Here is a 21,466-nt window from a genome sequence, read left to right on the forward strand (position 1 = left end):
AGTGCTACTTGTTTCAGATGCAACGTCTTCCCTCCCTGCCACCGTCCATTTTTGCCTTTTACTTTTAGTCATTCAAGAGGTATTTATGATGCTGGGTCTGGGCCACTCACGGGGAAGACAGCTGAGAATGGGACACCCCTGCCCTCCTGCAGCTGGCATTTCCCAGGGAGACAGGCATTAAAGGACTAGGTACTTGTGTAGTCACTGATTCAGATACTACAGCTGTGATAAGCTGTGTGAGCCTATGAGAGCCTGGGGCAGTCAGGGAAGGCTTCCTGGAGGAGGTGACCCAGAAGGTCAAGTAGGAGGGCAATCAGTGAAGAGTTGTGGGAGGCATTACAGGTAAAGGGCTGTCATGTTTGTCCCTGGAGCAGGAAGGGACCTGGGGTGTGTCCTGTGGCACATCTCCTGGTCCCTTGCCTCAGATGTGTACCAGGTTGTGCCATCCCTTTGCATGTGTGGGATCCAGCGGTGGGCAGTATGCTGGATGTGGCCTGACCAGAGCAAAGTGGACTGGGGCAGTTCCTCATGGGCCGGGGGTGCCCCTCATCTGAAGGCAGCCTCAGCCCCACTGGCCTCCTCTGGTCCAAATACCACACTGAAAGGGTGGCCCTAACAAAGCCACTCCCCTCACATATTCTGAGGCCATCACGCCCCCTCCTCCCTAGGCTCTTCCCAAGATGAAGTGGCCCAGCGCTGTGTGGCAACCTGGTGGGTAGCAGAGGTTATAAGTGAGGTTACTGTTTGGACATCACAGCAAACATCTTGGGGTCCTCTAGTTCAAGCCTTCTTGCTGGCTCATGATCTGCCATAAAACATTTTAAAAATTTACTCATCTCGTTTTATATGTGTTTTTATGTTGCAAGACCCTTTATAAACTTGGTTGGAGGTTGGTGGATTATAAATCACAAAACCAATTGATGGGGCTTAGGTCAAAAGTGCCAAGTGATTGCAGATGGTTTCTCCTCCAGTAATGGTGATGCTAATAAGAGCCGACCTTTCTGAGAAATGATTACGTGCCAGGTGCTCTTCTAAGTGGTTTCCATTTATTGGCTCATTTAATTCTTGCAACATCCCCATGAGATGTTATTATCCTGATGAGAAAACTGAGGCCCGAAGAGGTTAAGAAGCTTACCCAAGGTGTCCCACCTGGGATTTGAACCCAGGTGGGCTGGCTCTAGAGTCCGCACCTCGAGGCCTTGATAATACACATTTAGCATTTGAGTGCTTGCTCTGTGCTTCTCCCCCGCATCGAGCATGCGCACAACCCTTGGGAGACAGCTGAGACTACTATGGGCACTTTGCAGGGTAGGAATCTCTGGGATCAGAAAGGGTAAGTAAGCTGCCCAAGTTCTCCCAGCTTGGAAGTGGCAGAGCCAGAATTCAAACCCAGGTTGGCTGTGCTCCAGAGAGCTCCTGACCCCTCCTTTTCCTCCCAGGACATGAGTTAAGATGGAGAGGAGCAAGATGGTACCTTAGGGTCACAGGTGGTGTGTTCAAAATAGAGGCCAGTGACTGCATTTCCTTTCTAGACTGTCTAGCCGAACCTTCCCAGCCACCTAATCTATTAGCGAACCCAGACCAGCAGCCCGTGTCACTCAGACCACCATGAGGAAGCAGGGGAAGTATGAACCAGACCATCCCATCCCACCCACCACCCACACATAAGGAGGAAACGAGAGGAAAGGGGTGGGTGCTGCAGGGATGGGTCTCCGTTAGACAAGTGGAAGAACTTCCAGGAGTGCTGGTGGTGTCTGACAAGCAAAACCAGACTTCTCTGAAAGCAGGAGGCCTCGGCTGCCGGAAGGGCCTGGAGGGTTCCATCTGAGGCAGGCAGGCTGATGCCTTTTCGTCCCTTCTCCATGCTGAGAAAACTGATGGCCGTGCCCTTGACGTTCTAATGTATGACTTGCCCTTTGAACCGTGGCTGCTCGGCCTTCCCATGGCTGCCTCCTCCCAGGACTGAAATGAAACCCGGGTCATGGGTTCAACCTTAGTGATGGGGGGTGCTCAGGGGAGAGGGGGGAGATTTATGGCTTGGTCTCTGCCCTCAATAAGCCATGGTCCCCCAGAGCCACCGTGGCTGCTGCTTCCTCAGCCAAGCAAGGCCCAGGCCCAGTGCCTAGGGGCAGGCGGAGCGTGGGGCTGGGAGGTGGTGCCATGAATCTCTGACAGCCATGGGGCTCCCTGGCTCACAGACGGCCAGTGGAGGGGGCAGCCGATAGATCGCAGCTGGGCTGTTGACCTTGAGTCTTAAGCGAAGTGAAGAATAAAAGGTCATATTTATTCCATCAGAGCCATGGGAGCCGTGAAATATCGGAGTGTGAATAAAGACGGTGATAAATCACTCACCACCGTTGGGGACTTGGCTGATCTGTCTTCTGGCCCCATCACCCACTGGCCAAGCTGGGGCTCAGTGTGCTCAGAGAAGGAGAGAAAATAAGAGATGGGGACTCCAGGGGACCCCAAACGGAATAGAGAATCACAGAGATTCGTAGGTTCCTGGAATGTAAGATGTCCTTCACCTCAAATGTCACCGCTAAAGGAGGTTATCCCTGACCAGCCCCCATGGAGCTGAGTCTGCCCACCCCACGCCCAAACCCTTTCACCTTCTCTTAATCTGCTATGCTTTTTCTTTTTCCCATAGCACACTCCACTTTCTAACATAGTACATAATTTACCAATTGTGTTCATCATTTACTGTCCACCCTCCCCCCGCCCAGAATGTCAGCTTCATGGGACAAGGACTTGTGTCCTGTGCTTACTGCTGTATCCCCTCTAGCAGCACTGGCACATAACAGGTGCTCCATAAAAATCGGATGAACAGAAGAGTCTGGAAAGACTTTAGCAATGGTCTAATCCCAACCCCTTACCAGGGAAGAGCAGAGACTCAGATTGGGGATGGGACGTGCCCCAGTCATCCAGCCTATCGGGGGTTGCAGAGCTGGAAGAAGAATCTGGGCACCCAACTCCTGGGCTCAGATGCTGCGTAGTCCAAGCTGCTATCACACCCAACAAGGGAAGTGCTTGTTAGTCACATGCTATTAACTACCTATAGGACCTGGGAGCTATGCAGCCCAGGGTGGGGCAGGCTGGGGTCTTGCTTGCTTCCTCCTTTGATAAAAAACAAACAAACAACCACAACAAAACCTGAACAGATAGTAAATTTACTGATAACTAACTTCCTAACCCAAAGAGGGCCCAAAAATACGGGTTCCATGACTGGAAGAGATCAGGGAATTTTCCTTCCTGGGAATTTTTAAGGGGTGGGGTGGGAGTGAAGCGAGAAGGGTTTAGTAAGCACCTTCACCCCTGTGTGACTGCTGGTGTGCTGGATCCGTCACATGGATCACTCACTCAGTTCCACCTCCCAAGCAGTAATGGGGTGTAATAACAACAGCTAACATGTATTAAGCTGTGTGCCGAGCGCTGTTCTCGGTGCTTTCAGGTATTCATTCATTTAATCTGCCCAACAACTCTCTGAAGTGGACAACTTCTCTTAATGTCCCCGTGTTACAAATGAGAAACTAGAGGCAAATATGCCGTCAAATAAATGCTACTGTTCTGGGTGCTCGGGGTGCATCAGTGAACAGAAAACCTGGAGATCCTCATCCTCGTGGGGGAAACGGGCAACAAGCACGATAAATGGGCAAAGTATAGAGGTGAGGGGAGAAAATCAGTGTTATGCAAAAAGGAACCTGCAGAGCAGGGTAAGAGGCTGGGGGAGGGGGTGGGCAAATTGCAATATTAAATAGGGTGGCCCGGCGGGCCTCACTGAGAAGGTGAGACAGGACCAAGACTTGAAGGAGGTGAGCCAAACAGAGGTCTACGGGAAGGGCATTTCAGGCAGAGGGACCAGCCGGGGCGAGGCCTCAAGGCTGGAGCATGTCTGAGGAGCAACGGGGGCCAGGGTGGCTGCAGCAGCGGGAGAGAGCGAGGGGCAGAGTCCAGGAGACGGGGCAGGGAGGTAGTGGGGCCAGACCACGAGGAGCCTTGCGGGCCCCTGGAGGGTGTTTTCTCCAGGCTCTGACTCATTCAAATGCTCACCTCCTGTAAATGCTCACAGAAGCTCACAGCCTGAAGCCAACACCCTCCTCTCATCTACTCACACACCAGTGATGCTTCTACTCTGGTCAGTAGACACACACACACACACACACACACAACACACCTACACGCATACACACCAGTCAGTGGACACACACACAGCTCCCCCGCCGGGCTTCAGCCTCCATCCCGCCTGTGTGGGTGGGAGAGGGGCAGGCCGCTCACCCGCCTTTTGCCCCCTCTGCAGCCCAGCGACACCCCTCCCAGCCTGGACCAGAAGAGGGAGGAAAGCGAACCAATTTCTGGAGCCTCAGACCCATGCACCCCAATATACAGTGCTGGAGAGACCACCAGAAAGTTACAGATGTAAGTCTGTGATTTACTCACATTAGATTTACTCACATGATTACTTCCATACTAAGATCACACACCCACAGGGCCATCCTCCAGGGACCTTGAAGCACATTTAGGGCCTCATTGTCCCCACAGGAGCTGCTGCCCCAGGCTTGGGGAGGGGAGGGGGAGGGGGAGGGCAACAATACTGCTTTCAGTTATTCCCAGTTAAAACCAGGACGATGCACCTCTAGGCCAGGCCAGCCTCACCTGAAAACTCCTGACAAATGAAGGAATTCCACAGTGAAGCTTACCTTCCCACTCAGCACAAAGTGCCAACCCCCAGGCAACCCACCATTCCCCCCAGATAGTTCACCTTTGCCACTGCCAGAGGTCCTTCTGGGAGATGGGTGGGTTGGACGGTGTTAGTATTCTCTATAAAAACTATGATGATAGATAGATAGATAGATAGATAGATAGATAGATAGATAGATAGATAGATAGATAGGTATGGACAGATGATAGATAGATGATAGATGATAAAGTAGGTAAGCATTCACTAGATACATATATGGTCTATTGAGTATATATCATATGCCAGTGCTTTCCATACTTTATTTCTAATCATCATATGACTCTGCAAATTAGGTTTGCAGACTGCTTTTACAAACAAGACTGAAGTTCTGGGAAGTTAAGTACTGGGGTAAAGATTATGCAGCCCGTAGGTTATGAGTCAGGATTTAAGCCCAGAGCCCCGGTCACTCTGTTGCCAAATCCCGAATGTGCCCTCAGAATTGGGGACCTGGTGCCCGAACTCCCACAGCTCTTTGATGGCTGTGCCTCGCCTTCCCTCCTCCTGCCTCTCCCTTTCTCCTGTCGCCCCTCTCCTAGTGATATTCTTGTGGAATTCTAGAATGTCAGAATTGGACATTGAAGCACAGAGGAAGAAAGTGACTTGCCCAAGGTCACACAGCAATTCCATGAGAGAGCCAGGGTTAGAGCCTTGTGCATCCAGCTGAACTTGAGACTATTTGGTGGGTGGGGACAGCTCTGCTCCTCCATCCACTTGACTGGACAGAGTGACCTTCCCACTGCCCAGTGAGGTCTCACTTCAGAGGTTGTTTCTCTCCTGACCTGATTCGTCCCATCCCGGCCAGCCTGCTTGTTAGAGGCGGAGGTGTTCAGGGCAGGATCAGCAGAAACACAGGCTGGAGAAGTGCTAAGCGGGCTCCTCCAGACCACCAGCTGGAAAGGGCGTCTCTCCTCGGGGTGAGGCAGCAGGCACTCCGGCGCTGCAGCTTAGCGAGCCGGAAGTCGGAGGCCTGCCTCCAGGCATGCAGCTTTGGAGCAGCCCTCAGGGAGGTGCCTGTCAGTTTCTCAGTCACTCATTCATGCAGGGGTTCTGAGGGTCCCCATTATAAAACCTGACACCTCAACTTTGTGAGCACTTTACCAAGTGCATCCAAGGAGCTTGGTAGGTTTTCCCAACAATCTCCTGATTCAAGATCCCTCAGCTAGCAGCTGTCAGGGCTAGGATTTGAACTTGATCTTCAGATACCTAATCCAAGTATCATCATGGCTGCTTTTGTTTTTCAATAAATTCTGAGGTTTATTTAAGAAACAGCAGAATCACTTATTGCCAAAACAGAGAATCACTTATTGCCAAGTTACTAAAGGTAATACTGGTTACTGCTATTTTTAAAAAAATTTTTATTGGAGTATAGTTGATTTAAAATGTTGTGTTAGTTTCTACAGATGGCTGCTTTTTATTGCACAAATATAGCCTATGCACTGTACTCAGTACTGAACAAATATCACTGTAATTAAGCTTCACAAAGATGCCATAGGATCAATACTATTAACCCATTTTGCAGGCAAGAAAACTGAGTGAGGCTCAGAGATATGAAGTGACTTACCTACATTGCACAGTCAGTAAGCTTTTTACACCATAGCACAAACTTACCTGGGGGGTGATAAAGTTGCCTTCTTCAAGGAGCTTCTGATCTGACAGAGGGAGGGGATTAGAACTGGGGGAAAAGGCAGGGCCCCAAAACCCATCCATGAGATGACTGAGGACTTCATGTCATCTTGACTTTTTCTATCAAGGGTCATCACTGATGTCACCATTGTCATTCAAACAAAACCTTGTGTTTGCTGTTCCCTGATTTATTGCCAGGAGTCATGCCAAATGTTTGACACACTTTACCTCATTTAATCCTGACACTATTCCTACAAAGCAGGTACTAGCATTCTATGTAACTAAGACAGAGAGGGTTAGATAATCTGCCTCAGGTCACACAACTAGTCAGTCAGTGGCAGAGTGAGATTTGAACCCAGATCCAGCTGACAGCACAGCGGATGCTGGGAACCACCATGCTTTATCTTCTGCAACCTCTTTGCATGCATTTGGTGTGTGCCAAGTTCTGCTCTGGAGCTGCCTTGTTCTTCAACAACAGGACAGATGTAAAAGAACAAGTAGATGGCCAGGGGGCCACTCTGCCTCACCCTATGCCCTCCCCAGACCTGACTGGGCCAACCAAGCCTGGCAACAACAGAACCACAAGGTCCCTGCCGGTGGTGACTGCACCTGAGTGTGCATCAGCCACACTGAAGTGACAAATGACACCAACAAACTCTCCTCTTCCTGCCCACCTGGCAGCCTTTGCTTTGTGATAGCATCTTTTTGGCCACTTTGTTATTGTGCTAAAATACACATAACATAAAATTTACCATTTTAACCATTTTTAAGTGTACGGTGCAGGGGCCATAAGTATATTCACATTTGTGTGCAACCATCACCACCATCCATCTTCACAACTTTTTCATCATCGCAGACTGAAACTCTGTACCTATCCGATACTAACTCCTCATTTCCTCCTCCCCCTGGCAAACACTCTTCTACTTTCAGTCTATGAATTTGACCCCTCTGGTACCTCATATAAGGGGAAACACACAATATTTGTCCTTTTGTTTCGGGCTTATTTCATTTAGCATAATGTCCTCAAGATTCATCCAAGCTGTAACATGTGTCAGAATTTCATAAAAGTATGGAATGCTTCACGAATTTGCATGTCATCCTTGTGCAAGGACCATAGTAATCTCTTCTACATCATTCCAATTTGAGTATATGTGCAGCTGAAGTGAGTACCATCATAGCCGATTTAAGGAGTTGGTGCCACAGGTGACTTTGCCCCTGCGTGGTGCCCCTGGGAAATTATGGATCTGCTAACTGGGCAGAGTTGTCTGATCAGGTAATCATTGGGTGGCACCGACTTGGCGTCTGCCGGTTGTTCTAGTGCGTTCGGAGGCGGCTGGTGGGGAATCTTCATTTTGTTCACTCCTGTGTTTACAACGAGGTATAATTGGTCTGACACCTTCTGCATTTCTTCTGTAAGTGATGAATCGTTATTGAGCAAGCTTTTCTCAGCTCCTTGAGGAGATAAATGGCAACGATCGTGGCCATCGTCGTGGTCACTGGAGTACTGAATGGCCCTGGGAAGGGAGAGGAGAGGGCAGTCATGTTTTCCCCAGAGCACTTAATGTCTCGCATTCAGCACAGGGGGTTGGGACCACTAGTCCCATTTCACACGTGAGCAAATTGGGTTCAGAGAGAGGAAAAACTGACCCCGAGTCACACCGTTGGTCAGGGGCAGAACCAGCCTTCGAAGAGAGATTTCTGTCAGATCCCAAAGCCCACATTTTTTTTTTTTTTTTCCTGTGATGTGCCCACCCAATCCTTGGGGGTTGGGAGCTAAGGACAATTAGAGGCAGGAAAAAATTCCACATCCATAGAAACTTGGATGAGGAGAAACAGAGAGAGAGATAAAGATATATATAGAGAGAAAAAGGCCTGATGTGGGGAGGGGACCTCGCCTGGGTCGGCTCAGCCTACGATGGTAGAAACGATGCTTTAGGGGACAGAATGGGAGCAACGTGGCTTAACTGCAGCCCTGGGGAAATCACAGGGTGTTTCCATTAGCCACCTGGTCAGTGTGAGCCACCGAGGCGATGCAGCTTCCAGAAAGTCCCGTGTTGTCTTGGGTGGGGGGCCTCAGGAGAAGCAGGATGTCTGGTTGGGGGAACGTGACTCTGTTCTCTGGTTCAGACCCCGCCCACCGCCCCCATACACACAGAGGAGGGCCAAAGACAGATTGGCGTGTGATCAGTGAGGAGCAGCTGCGAGGCAAGCTGGAAAGCGTGTCCCGAAAAGATGGTGGGAAGGAATGGAAATGTTCACTCTGGAGAAGTGGAAAATCGAGGTGGGGTGAGGGAGCTGGTGCACAATTTGGGAAGCGCTGAAATGTATTCAAGAAAGAAACACCCTGTCCCGGGTGTCTCTGTGGGGTTGAGTTGGGGCCAGTGGGACCAAGCAGCAGCTGTCAGACCATAGCAACGTGAGCAGGGATTCTGAGCAGCTCGGAGATGCGCGAAGCTGGGGGATGGGGGCCTGCCTGGTGTGTCCCTGGAAGTGTGTGAGTGGAGCGCTGACAGCCAGGGGGTCGATGGGCCCCCTCAACCCGGCTTTCCTGTGGTCTGTGAGTGGAGATGGCACAGGGAGAACTAGAAAGAGCCGGCATCATCTTGGTGGGTCAGCCAGAGAAGTGCTAGGCTGGAGGGCAGGCTGGGGCCAGCAGCAGAGACAGACCGCCAGAGCTCAGCTGGCTGGCCCCTGAGCTGGGCTGTGTACCTGCCTCACTAGCCAGTATTTAATCTAACCTCAGGCTGCGGGATTCATCTCCGTCCTTGTTGGGGCCAGATGACTCCCTCAGTCAGAATCACTACATATGCTAAGCTCGCGATGGATCAGGCATGGTTTAAATTACAGGCACTGACTCATTTCGTCCTCAGAGCAACTCTGTGAGGGAGGCCCTATCATCTGTCCCCCTTTACAGAGAAGTTAAGTGGCTTGCCCAAGGTCACACAGCCAGTAAGTGATGGCACTGGGCTTTGGACGCTGGTGGTCCAGTCCCAGGCTCACACTCTCACTCCCGCCTTTATCCCCTTGATGAAGGAGCACCATGGAATAGGATGGAGCTTCCTCCATGATACTGTCATCCCAGCCAAACATGGGGGCTGGCGATTTCCCAAACCCTTGCCAGGCAACTTGATCTGTCACATTTCCCGAGTCAGGGAGCAAAGGCAGGGCCTCCCCAGGTCAGATCCTCACCTGTCACCAGGTAAGCCCTTACTCTGGGGAGATGAGTGAAGAGGCAGCCTTCTGGGGCTTGGCTCACTTTGGTTGAATTTCCAGTAATCCCTTCATTCACTCAGCCAGGGCTGGACTAACATTGTCACCACATTTCTTCTGGAAAAGACTTTTGGAGTCACACGCAGAGGGGAACATGTCCTGCTGCTGTGAGTGTTGAAGCCACGATGTCTCCTATCAGCCCAGCCAGGATCCAGGTGCTGCGCACGTCTCCCAGGGTCTAGCTTGCATGAGATTTGCCAGCCACAAACCCTCGAGGCCTGGATTTCCACGATCAGATATACATTACTTCTAGTTCAGCATCACCCACCCTTTATATAACAAACCCTCCAGTGGAGTTTACTGTGTGCCAGACGCTGACCCGGTTTCCTTATGAGTCATGACTCATTCAAACCTCATAATAACCCTATGGAGCAGAGATTATAAATGCCCCATTTTTTCCAGAAATAGGATATTTCTAGGAAATTAAGGCACAGACAGGTAAAGGAATGGCCCACAGTAAGTGATTACTGCTAGGAAGAGGCAGAACCAGCGTTTGACCCCAGCAGTCTAGCTCAAGACTCTGTGCTCCTCACCACTGCCCTCTGCCGCCTCTCTTTCTAATGGTCACTATTCCTGAGAGGGGTGACATTCATCATGGTGATTGGATTTATCAGGGAGTTTCTTAATAGAGACTTACACAACAGAAGTACAAGGGTAACTAGTAGATGGGAAGTGGAAAAGCAGGAACAGGGTATAGCAACGGAGGACCAGAGGGGCCCAAAGCCTTAGTTTGGCCCAGGGCTGGCCCAGCCTGTGGACCGTGGGTAAAGGGAGGTGGTACTGCCGCAGGACAGAGTCTTGGGAAGGGTCTGGACCACAGGCTGAGTGGGAGGTGGAGAGTCAGAGCACTCCTGGGGGGCAGACGAGCTTGAGTCAGGCCTGGGGGAGCCCCAGAGAGACCCCACTGAACTTGGAGGCCCCAGGAATCGAGGGAAGCTGGAAGAACCAAAAAGAAGGGATAAAGCTGTCCAGCGTCATGGAGAGAACGCCTGGGGAGACAGAGAGCGCAGAGGCCCGGACTGAAGCCTTCAAGACCAATTGTCCTGGTGCGGGAGCTGTCCCTGAGCTGGACAAGCCTCCCCGGCCTGGCCCATCTGTTTGGGGCGCCAGGACTCACATAGGAAATGGCAGGATTCCTACCACCTGCCAGAGGGCATAACAAGAGCCCCGGCCAGTAGAACTCTGAGATGGTGGGCTGCCCCCAAGCTGCGCTGTCAAGTGTGGCAGCTGCTGGCCACATGTGACTACTGAGCCCTTGAAGTGTGCCTAACGTGACTGAGGAACTGAGTTTTTAATTTCATTTAAATTTAATTAGTTTGAAGTTCAATTCAAAAGGCCACGTATGGCTACTGTATTGGACGGTGCCGATACAGAACATTCATTTCATTCACCTGCCCTACAGACTGTTTTTGAGGGCCTACTATGTGCCGAGTGTTGTTCTAGAGGCTGGGGAAACATCAGGGAACAAAGCAGACAAAAAAGTCTGCTCTTAGGAGTGGAAGGAGAGAGAGAGAGAATTAACAGGAGGCCTGGTAAATAAGCAAATGATAGTGTCTGTCAGGCAATAAAAGTGTAATGGGAAGAGATGGAGCATAGTAAGGGGCTGGGGGGGTCAAGGTAAAGATGGGGGAAGCCCTCAATGTTAAACGGGATGGTCAGAGGAGGTGACATTGGAGCAGAATTGAAAGAGGTGAGGCAGAGAGCATATGGACATCTGGAGAAAGAGCATCCAGGCAAGGGCAACAGGTGGTGCAAAGGCCCTGTGGCAGGAGCACCCTTGGCAACACCCTGAGGAACAGCAGGGAGGCCAGGTGACTGGTGCAGAGTTAGCAGGGTAAGTAGGAGGAGAGGAACTCGGAGGGGTGAGAGGCAGGTCACAGGGGGTCTTGGGGGCCACGTCAGGACTTTGACTACACGAGACAGGCCTCACTGGGGTCATTGAGCAGAGGAAGGGCTTGATCTGATCTGGGTTTTAACAGGATCCCTCTGGCTGCTTGTAGAGGAGAGGTGGGGGGAGGGGAGCAAGAGAGTTCATCCAGAGGCCAATGCAACCAAGAGTTTTGATCCCCACCCTGCCTGCTGTTCTGAGGGCTGTGGGAATGGATACTGGTGTTCTCTGCCTCAGAATCTCAGTCATGTTGAATGTGCGTCCTTTACTTGCCGATGGGGCAAAGTCATTGCCAATAAGACAGAGTGTCTCAGGGCACCCAGGGGAGCCCCATATTCTCAGGAGGGGCACAGGCAGTAGGGCAGCGACAGAGCCTGGCCCCCGCCCCCTGGCCTGTCTCAGAAGTTAATGAGAGGCTCCTGATTCTTGGAGCCCTCACTGAGTCACGCCAGCTCTATGGTAATCCTGCTCTGAAGAACAGCCATGGGCCTTCCCCTGTTATCACTCAGGGCCGTGCATTCAGGGAAGGCCAGCATCTGGCACCAAAACCAGAAGAGGGGATTCTACCACTTGTACTGGTATTTCCAGTACTTCTAACGGCTCTCTGATCCTGAGACTAGAAACAACAAATATAAAACAGATCCATAGCACTCTGTCCCACTGAGTTTGAACACAGCCTCAGAATCCTTCTCAAAACTGGCACCCAGCAAATCCTCAGAGTTGGCACACAAGACACAATGTGTTTGCAAGGCCTCTAGGACCTGGCTCCTGGCTACTACCTTGGTGACTTCATTTCCTACCACTTTCCCTTTCCCTCACTCTGTTTCTGTCATACCGGCCTCCTCATGGCTCCTGCCTCAGGGCCATTGCACTGGCAGCTCCTTCTGTGGGAAAACTGCCCACAGACATCCACATAGCTCCCTCACTTCCTTCAGACCTCCCATGAGCATTCAGAAGTAGCAAAACAACCCTCATGGGACTCTCATCTCTACCCCTAATTAGCTATAGGGGGTAATTCAGTTAATACCCGTCTCTAAAATGGGGAGCATAATTCCGAAAGGTACTTCCCAGGGTTATCAAGAGCATTTATTGAAATAATGTGACAGTGCTGGCTTCAAATCTTGGCTAGGCACAAACATTCTCTCTATGAGACCTTGGGCAAATCACTTAACTTCTCTGAGCCTTGATTTCTTCTTCTGTAAAATGGGGATAATAATAGTACCTCCCGCATAGAGTTGCTGTGAGGATTAAATTAGTTAATACAGGTAGAGTACTCAGAACACTGCTTGACATATAGTGTGTTCAGTAAATGTTAGCTGCCTTTGTAGTAATATATGTTTCTGGTTTTGGTTTTTAATTGCTGTCACATAGTTACCCTGACTCTAAGACTTGCTTCCTGCTACGATCTGATTCTGCTCAATTCAGTTCAAGGTAATACAGTGTAGGGAAGACCACGCTTGGTGGCCTGGCAGCCTTGGCTAACAACGCTGGCTCAGCCGCCTTCCAGCTGTGTGACCTTGAGCAGGTGACCGATCTGCCTGAGCCTCAGTTTCTTCATCTGTAGTGCGGGGATAATTATTCCTACCTCATAGAGTCCGTGTGCAGAATCAGAGACCCAGCCTGTCAAATGCCGGGCTTATAGTACGTACTCAATGAATCGTACGCCAGATAGAACCAGCCACGTCTCCTCTGCTCCCTTGCAGTTGTGCAGGAAAGCAAACAGGCCCCTTTGGGGCTGGCAGGTAGAGGGGAGCCAGGCTGCTTGCCTTGGTTTAATGAGTCCCTTTCATGTGCCCTGAGATGTCATGGCTGGCCAGAGAGGTTGGCAGGCTGGTGATTCTGTGAAGAGCCAGTAATGAGGGTGCAGAGCGGGGGAAGTGGAGTGAGGGCAGCTTGACATGGTGTCTCCAAATTAGTGCTGGGGCTCAGCAGGCAGCCGGTGCATCATCGATGGGGGAGGGGAGGAGGAGAGCACCTAAAAGTGGTGATGCTGGGAGCTGAGGGGGATGGAGGCTGGAGATAAAAGAGGTGGCGTTTGCTGACGGTTCCAGGAAGGCAAGAATCGCATTTCTTGTGTAGACACCAGCACCGACTTCTTCCTCTTACACAAAGACACACGCACCTCTTCAGTCACCCCCACACACACTCACGCCCTCTTTTTCTCTGTCACACCTGCACATAACAGACTTCTCAAGTTCACCTCATCCTATCTGCAGGGGCCTGGATTAGCCAGGAGAGGCCAACTACCACAGCAAATGGATGCAAATGCGTAAAGGCCCAAACACGGCAGAATTCGATTTCTCGCTCTCCTGAGAGTCCAGGGCGGTTTACCAGCTTAATCAGGAGGCCTTCCTCACGTGGAGACTCAGGCACCCGGTCTCCAGCATCCCTCGGGTGGACCTTGTTGTCATCTGCCTGGCCAAGGCTGGTCACTGCACCCAGGGTCCAGCCAGCAGAGGGGAAGGAGAGTTGGGCAAGTACTCCCGCTCTTGTAAGGCCTGGGGCAGAGGTGCACACACTGCTGCCACCATATTCCATTGGCCAGAACTCGCCACCTGGACACCACTAAGTGCACAGTTGGCTGGGGAATGCGGTCTGGACTGAGCCCACGAAAGGGGGACAGTAGACTTCGGTGGTCAGCTCATAGGCTTTGCCCTGAGGCCCAGGTGGAGACTCTAAGAACCTCTCCCATCTCCGTTCCCAGATGCCCCAAATAGTAGCTTTAATGGCAGCAGTTAGGAAAGAGCAAACTTGGTCTGCAAGTGTCTTTGGGAAAGGTTACATGGGATGTCCCCTCAGAAGTGTTAGGGGACATGTGGAGCCTCTGGGGGGCTGGGTGGAAGAGGGACAGAGCAGTGACCAGCATTGTCTGGAACTAGAACCTTTGTGTACTATATACAAGTGAACACTTATACACACACACACGCACACACACACACATGCTCACAAATACCCACGCAGCCGGCTCTCAAATGATAGACACGCAGACACGCCCCCCATACATCGTCTCACACACATGCACGCACATTCATCTGCACTCACACACCCCAACACGTATCTACATGCAAGTCCATAAAGATTGTCAGGGGTGTGCTTCAAAGATGTAGAAAACGCCTCTCCCGAGAGATCCTAAGGACCAGGCAGTGTCTAAAGGTCACCAGCTATCGTATTTAACTAAGAATCCCTCACATTTGTACAGGCCTTAATATTTAACAAAGCAGTCTTTCATTCACTGCTCAACTATAGGGTAAATATTTACTCAGCAGTGACGCAAGGCCAGATATGATGATTGGCAACAGAGATGCAAAGGTGAAGACACAGCCCATGTCCTCCGGGGAGACACAGGCATCCACCGAGAAGGGCTCTAGCAGAGGAAGGCAGGGGGGTTGTGGGAGCAGAGAGCAGAGGTTGGGTCAGAGGTGACGTTGAGTCAGGCCTCGAAGGATGAGGTCACCAGGTGGAGAAAGATAAGTGGTTTCTAGGAAGAGGGACTGCTCTACGCAAAGGCGTAAGGTGGTAGATTTGGGGAGTGATGAGTGATTCCGAGAAGGTGGCAAAGTGCTTCCTCCAGCTGGGGTTCTACTAGATAAGATGTGCTACTGCTGGCATCAAGTAATGATAGTTTTTTTCCCAAAGTGCAAGGAAAAAATAAGTTCTTCCTTCTTATCGTGTAAATTATATGTCCTTGTGTCACCTAGGATTCAGTAAGGAGAAAAAAAAACAAAGAACACTCTAGATAGAAGAGGGAATTCAGTACTGGGGTTGGGTTACAGGTGATGGGATTGTTGAGGGGTCAGCATCACAGAGATTAGCTGCAGCAGGAAGCCACTGCCACCACCCACCCCGCCCAAGGATGGAGGTAATGGAGATGGTTTGATCGGAGCCTAAGATCCAGGTCTCTCTGGCAGGAGGTAGAGGCCCTGGAGCTGGGATCACAGAGGAGGCTCAGGAGGTGAGAGGGAGACACCACTTAAAGCAGAAAAGGGAAGAAATACCTGGCTTCTCCCCTCCTCCCACCCTCCAGTCTTCCTCTGGGGCCTCCAGTGGCCAGCTCTACCTGGGAGGCAAAGGAGCCTGGGAACAGGCAAGGGAGCCTGGGAAATGTAGTTCCTTGTTGTCCATGGGCGGGCAGGTGAAAGGGAAGACAGACCTGAGAGCCAAGAGCAGAATAACTAGTATGCTCCCGTGTGATTTCTTCTTAAACCTCTGCTATCAGCTGTAGAAATCAGCTGTAGATTTGTTTGCTGGTGTTAAACTGTTAGTAGTAGGAACAGTGGGGTCTGCTTCCCAGGATAAGATGTCTAAACACTGAGATGATTTCTGGGCTCGGAGTCCATCTCCTGTGTCCTGGGATTGTGGTGAAGTTTAAATGCAATATTGAATGTGGAAACCCTTGTCACATACCAAGTGTTCAATAAAGCAGCCAGCCCGCCCCCTCCTCCATGGATATGCTCTTCCATCGCTCACGACCCAGAGAGGTGGCGGAACAAGGTGGGTCAGAGTGGACAGGAGCCGGACTGCCTGAGATTGAATGCCAGCTCTGCCATGTTACATCTGCTTAATACCTCTGCAGAGCAAGGGTCATGACAATGGCTGCTTCAGAGAGTTGCCGTAGGGCGAAGTGAGTTGATAGAAGTAGGACACCGAAAACAGAGCCTGGCACACACTTGCCATTAAGTGTTTGCTCTACTATTGTCACCATTCTGGGTGTGCACAGCTCCTTCACATCACTTCCCTGAGGGGGGAGGAAGTGGGCCCGTGTAGCCCTGGGCTCTGCACAGCAGTTGGCCCAGCAGAACTGAGGTCCTGCTGGTGGAGGAGCGTGAGCCTTAGTGGGCTCTGAATATTGCTCCAGGGAAGGGCGTGGCTGACCTGCCACAGGCCCGGGGCGGGGGGTGCAGTTTTCACTGAGATGAGGAAAAACATCCGAGTTTGTGGAAAGGCATAAGACTAGACTGTGGATCTAGAAGCTAGTGTTAAAGCCCCAACTGCCTCATTTGGCAGTCCCAGCTGTGTGACCTGAGGCAAATCACTTAGCCTCTCTGAGCCTTGGCCATTCCTCCTCTGTGACGTGAGGACACAGCATTACCATGATGCCCAGGTGAGACAGATAGACCTAAAGGGCTGGCTTGGAGGGCGCATGCTGGATCTGGGCCCCAACCTCCTCCACCCGCCTCTTCTGCCCCATGCACTGTAGCTATGGCTTGGGGATGGGTACGGGGGCAGAGGACTAAATTTCTTCCATGTGGCTTCTCCAGCAGCTGTGCGGGCCAAGAGTGAGGAGGGAGGCAGCAGCCTCCAGGGCTGCCCACTGACGGGTTGTCAATACCTGCCTGTCAGTCCCAGCCTCCGTGCATAGTTCCCAGGTGGAAGTGTTCAGGGTCCAGTATTTCATATTTGAGATCTCAATTAAGCTGCCTGGCTCTGGGTGTGAGGGATTGACAGGCATGGATGGCGCCCTGGATTAGTAGGGGACAGGAAAACGGAGGGCTCTTTGAGAGTGGAGGGCAATGGGGAAGGCTGCAGAGATGTGGCACCTTCAGGCCGAGGTACTTCTGCAGGAGTGTTTATGGGGTGAGACAGGTGTCATTTCTAGGGACCCCCACCAGAAGGCATGATACTTGCACAAAGGCCTTAGAGATCACGGTTTGCATCCACGCTTCCTGAAGGTCCAGGCAGAAGGGGCCCAGGCTATGGTGGACGGGCCCCAGTGGGGGGAGACTGCTGCCCCCTCAGACCCTTCCTTAAGGTGAGAGACCAGTCAAGGCCTCCCCGACCAGTGATACCCTTTCCCAGGTGTCTTTGGATGCGCCTGGCCTGCGATGGCAGTGATGGAGGACCCGTCCCCTCCCTCTGAGAAACAGTTGCCCACCATTCTTCAACATTGCACCGTGCCCTTCCCCTCCAAGCAACACCCCCACTTCCCACCTCCAGTTTTCTTCTGCTTAGACCCCAGTCTGCACCAGCGAGCGTTCTCCCTCCCGAGGCATGAGAAAGCCATGTGGAGATGAGGATGGAGTTGGTCCCTGAGGGCAGGAACTTGTCTGTGACTCAGTACAGCGCCAGGCTCAGAACAAGCCTCAGTCAATGCTGAGGAATCTCCCAGGACAGACAAGGGGTGGACCCAGCCTCTGGGAGGGTGCTGAGGGGCCAGGGCCGACCTTACTCTCACCCCCACTGCCCAGAGACCCAGGGACTATCTGCAGCAGACAAGGCAGAAGTGGGGAGGTGGGGAGTCCCTTTTGTTCAGGTTTTGCTTCTTCACACCTTTAATCTCTCTGCCTCTCCTGTCCCTCCCTCTGCCCCTCCCCATGTGCTTCCTCTCTCCTCTGTGCTTAATCTCTCCCCTTTCTTCCCTGAACCTCCATCTCTAACCAATTTCCACTGTCTCTACCGTCAACTATCCCCCGTCTCATTCCCTTCTTTTATTCCACATCTTCTGGGTTGTTCCTGCACCTGATCGCCGATGTCTTTCTCTGTGTACCTGCTTCTGGCGCTTCCACCCTCCACCCCGGAATCTTTCTCTCTCGTTTCCCTTTTCACCCCAACCTGTCTCTGTTCTTTCACCCGGGTCCCCCTCCTCCCCCTCCCCTCTGTCTCCCCGTCTCTCCCTTTTCCTGTCTCTCCACCTGTCACCCTCTTCTGCTCTGCCTCATTCTCTCTGTGTCCCTGCACCTGTGGCTCTCTCTCCCTCTCCATCTCTCCTGTCTCTGTCACCTTCTCTCTTTTTTCTGCTTCTCCTCTGTCCCCCCATCACCCTACTGTCCCTCACCATCCCTCCCCCTCCGTGCCCACCCACCCCCCGCAGGATGATCCCAGCCTCCAACAAGGCCTTCGTGGTCAACAACCTGGTGTCAGGGACTGGCTACGACCTGTGCGTGCTGGCCATGTGGGATGACACGGCCACCACGCTCACGGCCACCAACATCGTGGGGTGCGCCCAGTTCTTCACCAAGGCCGACTACCCGCAGTGCCAGTCCCTGCACAGCCAGATCCTGGGCGGCACCATGATCCTGGTCATCGGCGGCATCATCGTGGCCACGCTGCTGGTCTTCATCGTCATCCTCATGGTGCGCTACAAGGTCTGCAACCAGGAGGGCTCCGGGAAGCCGGCGGCCACCGTCAGCAACGTGCACTCGCAGACCAATGGGGCTCAGCCCCCCGCGCTGGGCAGCGCACCCAGCGGGGCCCCCGCACCCGGGCCGCCCAAGGTGGTGGTGCGCCACGAGCTCATGGACTTCAGCGCCGGCCTGGCCCGAGGCAGCGACTCCTCTTCCTCCAGTTCCCTGGGCATGGGGGAGGCTGCAGGGCTGGGACGGGGCCCCTGGAGGCTCCCACCCCCCGCCCCCCGCCCCAAGCCCAACCTTGATCGCCTGATGGGGGCCTTCGCCTCCTTGGACCTCAAAAGTCAGAGAAAGGAGGAGCTGCTGGACTCCAGGACTCCAGGCGGGAGAGGGTCTGGGACGTCGGCCAGGGGCCACCCCTCGGACCGAGAGCCATTGCTGGGGCCGCCCGCGGCCCGGGCCAGGAGCCTGCTCCCCTTGCCCCTGGAGGGCAAGGCCAAACGCAGTCACTCCTTCGACATGGGGGACTTTGCGGCTGCGGCTGCAGGAGGGGTCGCCCCTGGTGGCTACAGCCCCCCTCGGAAGGTCTCGAACATCTGGACAAAGCGCAGCCTCTCTGTCAACGGCATGCTCTTGCCCTTTGAGGAGAGTGACCTGGCGGGGGCCCGGGGAACTTTTGGCAGCTCCGAGTGGGTGATGGAGAGCACGGTGTAGGCCTGGTGGGGGGGTGGGGTGGGCATCCTCCCTCCCACCCTGTCAGGGTGAGAGAAGAGGAAAGCATCTTTACCCACAAGTCTTTGTGGCGTTTCCATGGTGATGTTTACATCCAGGGACAGTTTTGTCTCCCTGTCAATGGCCTCCCCTCCCCACCACACCACTCACACCACCTTCCCAGGCCAGTCCGCCACCGCCAATTGGGCTGTGCTCAGGGAAAGCAGACTCGATGGCTCAAATGTCAGACTAAGCCCTGAGTGTTTGGAAAGGCGGGGCTCCTGCCTTTCTAATCACAAATGTAGCCTATAAGCAAGCGGCTTTGCATTGCTGATGGTTCCGGTGTTGTTTTTATTTCTTAACTTATTTCTTCCACTTCCCCGACTCCTCCTCTTCAGTGACACGGATAATGGAGAGTTTACTCTACACACGAAAGCGGGTTCCCAGCAGCCCTGGTGGTGGGCGATCATTGCCAATTGAGAAGAGCAGGGAATAATTTGGGTTGCACGTTTGTTTGGGGGAAGACTGGAGTCCCCCGCCCAGACGCCTCATTATTCCCAAGAGTCCCCACACTTGGGAGGGATGAGTGACCTCCCCCATCCCTGGCCCAGCTTCCTCTGCTTCTCAAACACCCATCACATCAGCTTAAACTAGAAGGGTAACTTCCAGAACTCTACGTGCGGGAGAGGGAGAAGGGTTTGTATGAGACACAAGGGCATAAGGGATGTTAACTTTTGGAGTTGCTTTGGGATTTTTGCCTCTTTTGGGGGAAGCTGGGACAGGGAGTCTCCATGGACATGGGGTGGGGGGGGGCAAGAGGGCTTCTCTTAATTAAGGAGAGCAGAGTGGGGTGGCAGAAGGAGCACTGGACACGGGGTCCAAAGCTCTGAGTTTGGGTTCCAGAGCCACCACCGAATAACCAGCTAAACACAGTGGGCAAGACCCTTTCTCTCTTTGGACCTCAGCCTCCTAATTCATAAAATACTGCGATTATACCAAGTCTCCAATTCCCTTCCAGCTCGAAGGACTAAGGACTCTTCATGACTAAATGAACTGTAGGGTTTTGAAGCTTGAAGAGGTGTTTGCGATCATCTCATCCTTAACCCTCTCTTCCTTTCCCCCAAGGGTCTAAAGGACTTGCCCAAGGTCACATAGTGCATTAGTGATCAAGTCAGGGCAGGACCCAAGGCCACTTACCTCCTGGGGGTGGTGCTTGAAATCCATTACCCTGTCTTCACCGTAGCTAGGGTGTTTCTATGTCCAAAGTCTGTCCCTTGTTTGTTCCTGAAGAAGGTGGCTCAGGGTGGGACATGGGGACACGGGGGATGCCTTCCATGGATGCCATTCATGAGGAGGATCCATCATGGAAATGACAGGATGGCGATGGGAGGGGCACACGGGCTCCTTTCCATCTAGGGATTGACCCCCACACTCCCAGACAGTGGCCAGAGGGGGCAGACGAGACGTGGCGGGGGAGAAAAGGCTTTGGAAGAATCTGAAGGTCTTTCCCCGCATCTCTGTCTCTCCTGGTCTCTGTCTGTTCCAGGTCTCTCCTCATTGTCAACGCACTACCTCTCCCCACCTCATTCTTTCCTCTCCCAAGCATCTGCCATAGATCTCTAGCCTCTGTCTCTTGTTCTCCCTCCTTCTGCCACTTGCTGACTACACAGCCTACAAAGCATACAGGTGAGTCCATTTGGGGCTGAAACGTTCTAATGGGCTCAGACCTGGAGCTGAGCTGGTGGTCCCCAACCCCGCCCAGAACACACAGGGAGAGGGCGGGGAGCTGTCTATGCAGGACTGCCTTCTGGCTCCTCCCAGGAGCCTCCAAATCCCATGCCTTCGTCCTTCTCCCCCTCCTCCTTTCTCTCTTCCCCTTCCCTCTACTCTCCTGTCTTCATTCTTTTTCTCCTGGTGCCTCTCTGCCTCCCCCAGTCCCTTTCTGGTCCTGACCAGGACATTAACAGATCAGGCCATTAACAGACCAGGCCAGTCTCTTCCTGAGACCACAAGCTAACTTTCAGCCCGGGTGCCAGAGCACATGCTTTCTGCAGTCATGAGGGCGCCCCTAGCCTCGGTGACTTGATATTTCTCCCATCCTCCCTCTTTCTCGGACCCGTTTTCCTCCACTCCTTTTTCCCTCTGCACTTTCTCACTAAGCCTTTCTAAATGTAG

At 52.6% G+C, this 21,466-nt stretch overlaps 1 protein-coding gene and 1 non-coding gene across 2 annotated transcripts in view; one reads left to right on the forward strand and one right to left on the reverse strand.

Moving 5' to 3' along the window:
- Window positions 1–19,603, forward strand: part of LRFN2 (leucine rich repeat and fibronectin type III domain containing 2) — a 177,162-nt gene extending 157,559 nt beyond the window's left edge. Inside the window, exon 3 of the mRNA XM_059937466.1 lies at window positions 18,325–19,603. Coding sequence (XP_059793449.1) covers window positions 18,325–19,294 — 970 coding nt within the window. The 3' untranslated portion in view covers window positions 19,295–19,603. The remainder of the gene's footprint in view (window positions 1–18,324) is intronic.
- LOC132375469 (U6 spliceosomal RNA) lies at window positions 7,422–7,528 on the reverse strand. The gene has a single exon (XR_009506019.1). It is a non-coding gene; the product is annotated as a U6 spliceosomal RNA (small nuclear RNA).
- Window positions 19,604–21,466: the final 1,863 nt, after the last annotated feature.

This window comes from Balaenoptera ricei, chromosome 11 (assembly GCF_028023285.1).
Source record: "Balaenoptera ricei isolate mBalRic1 chromosome 11, mBalRic1.hap2, whole genome shotgun sequence".
Classification (NCBI taxonomy): Eukaryota; Metazoa; Chordata; class Mammalia; order Artiodactyla; family Balaenopteridae; genus Balaenoptera; species Balaenoptera ricei.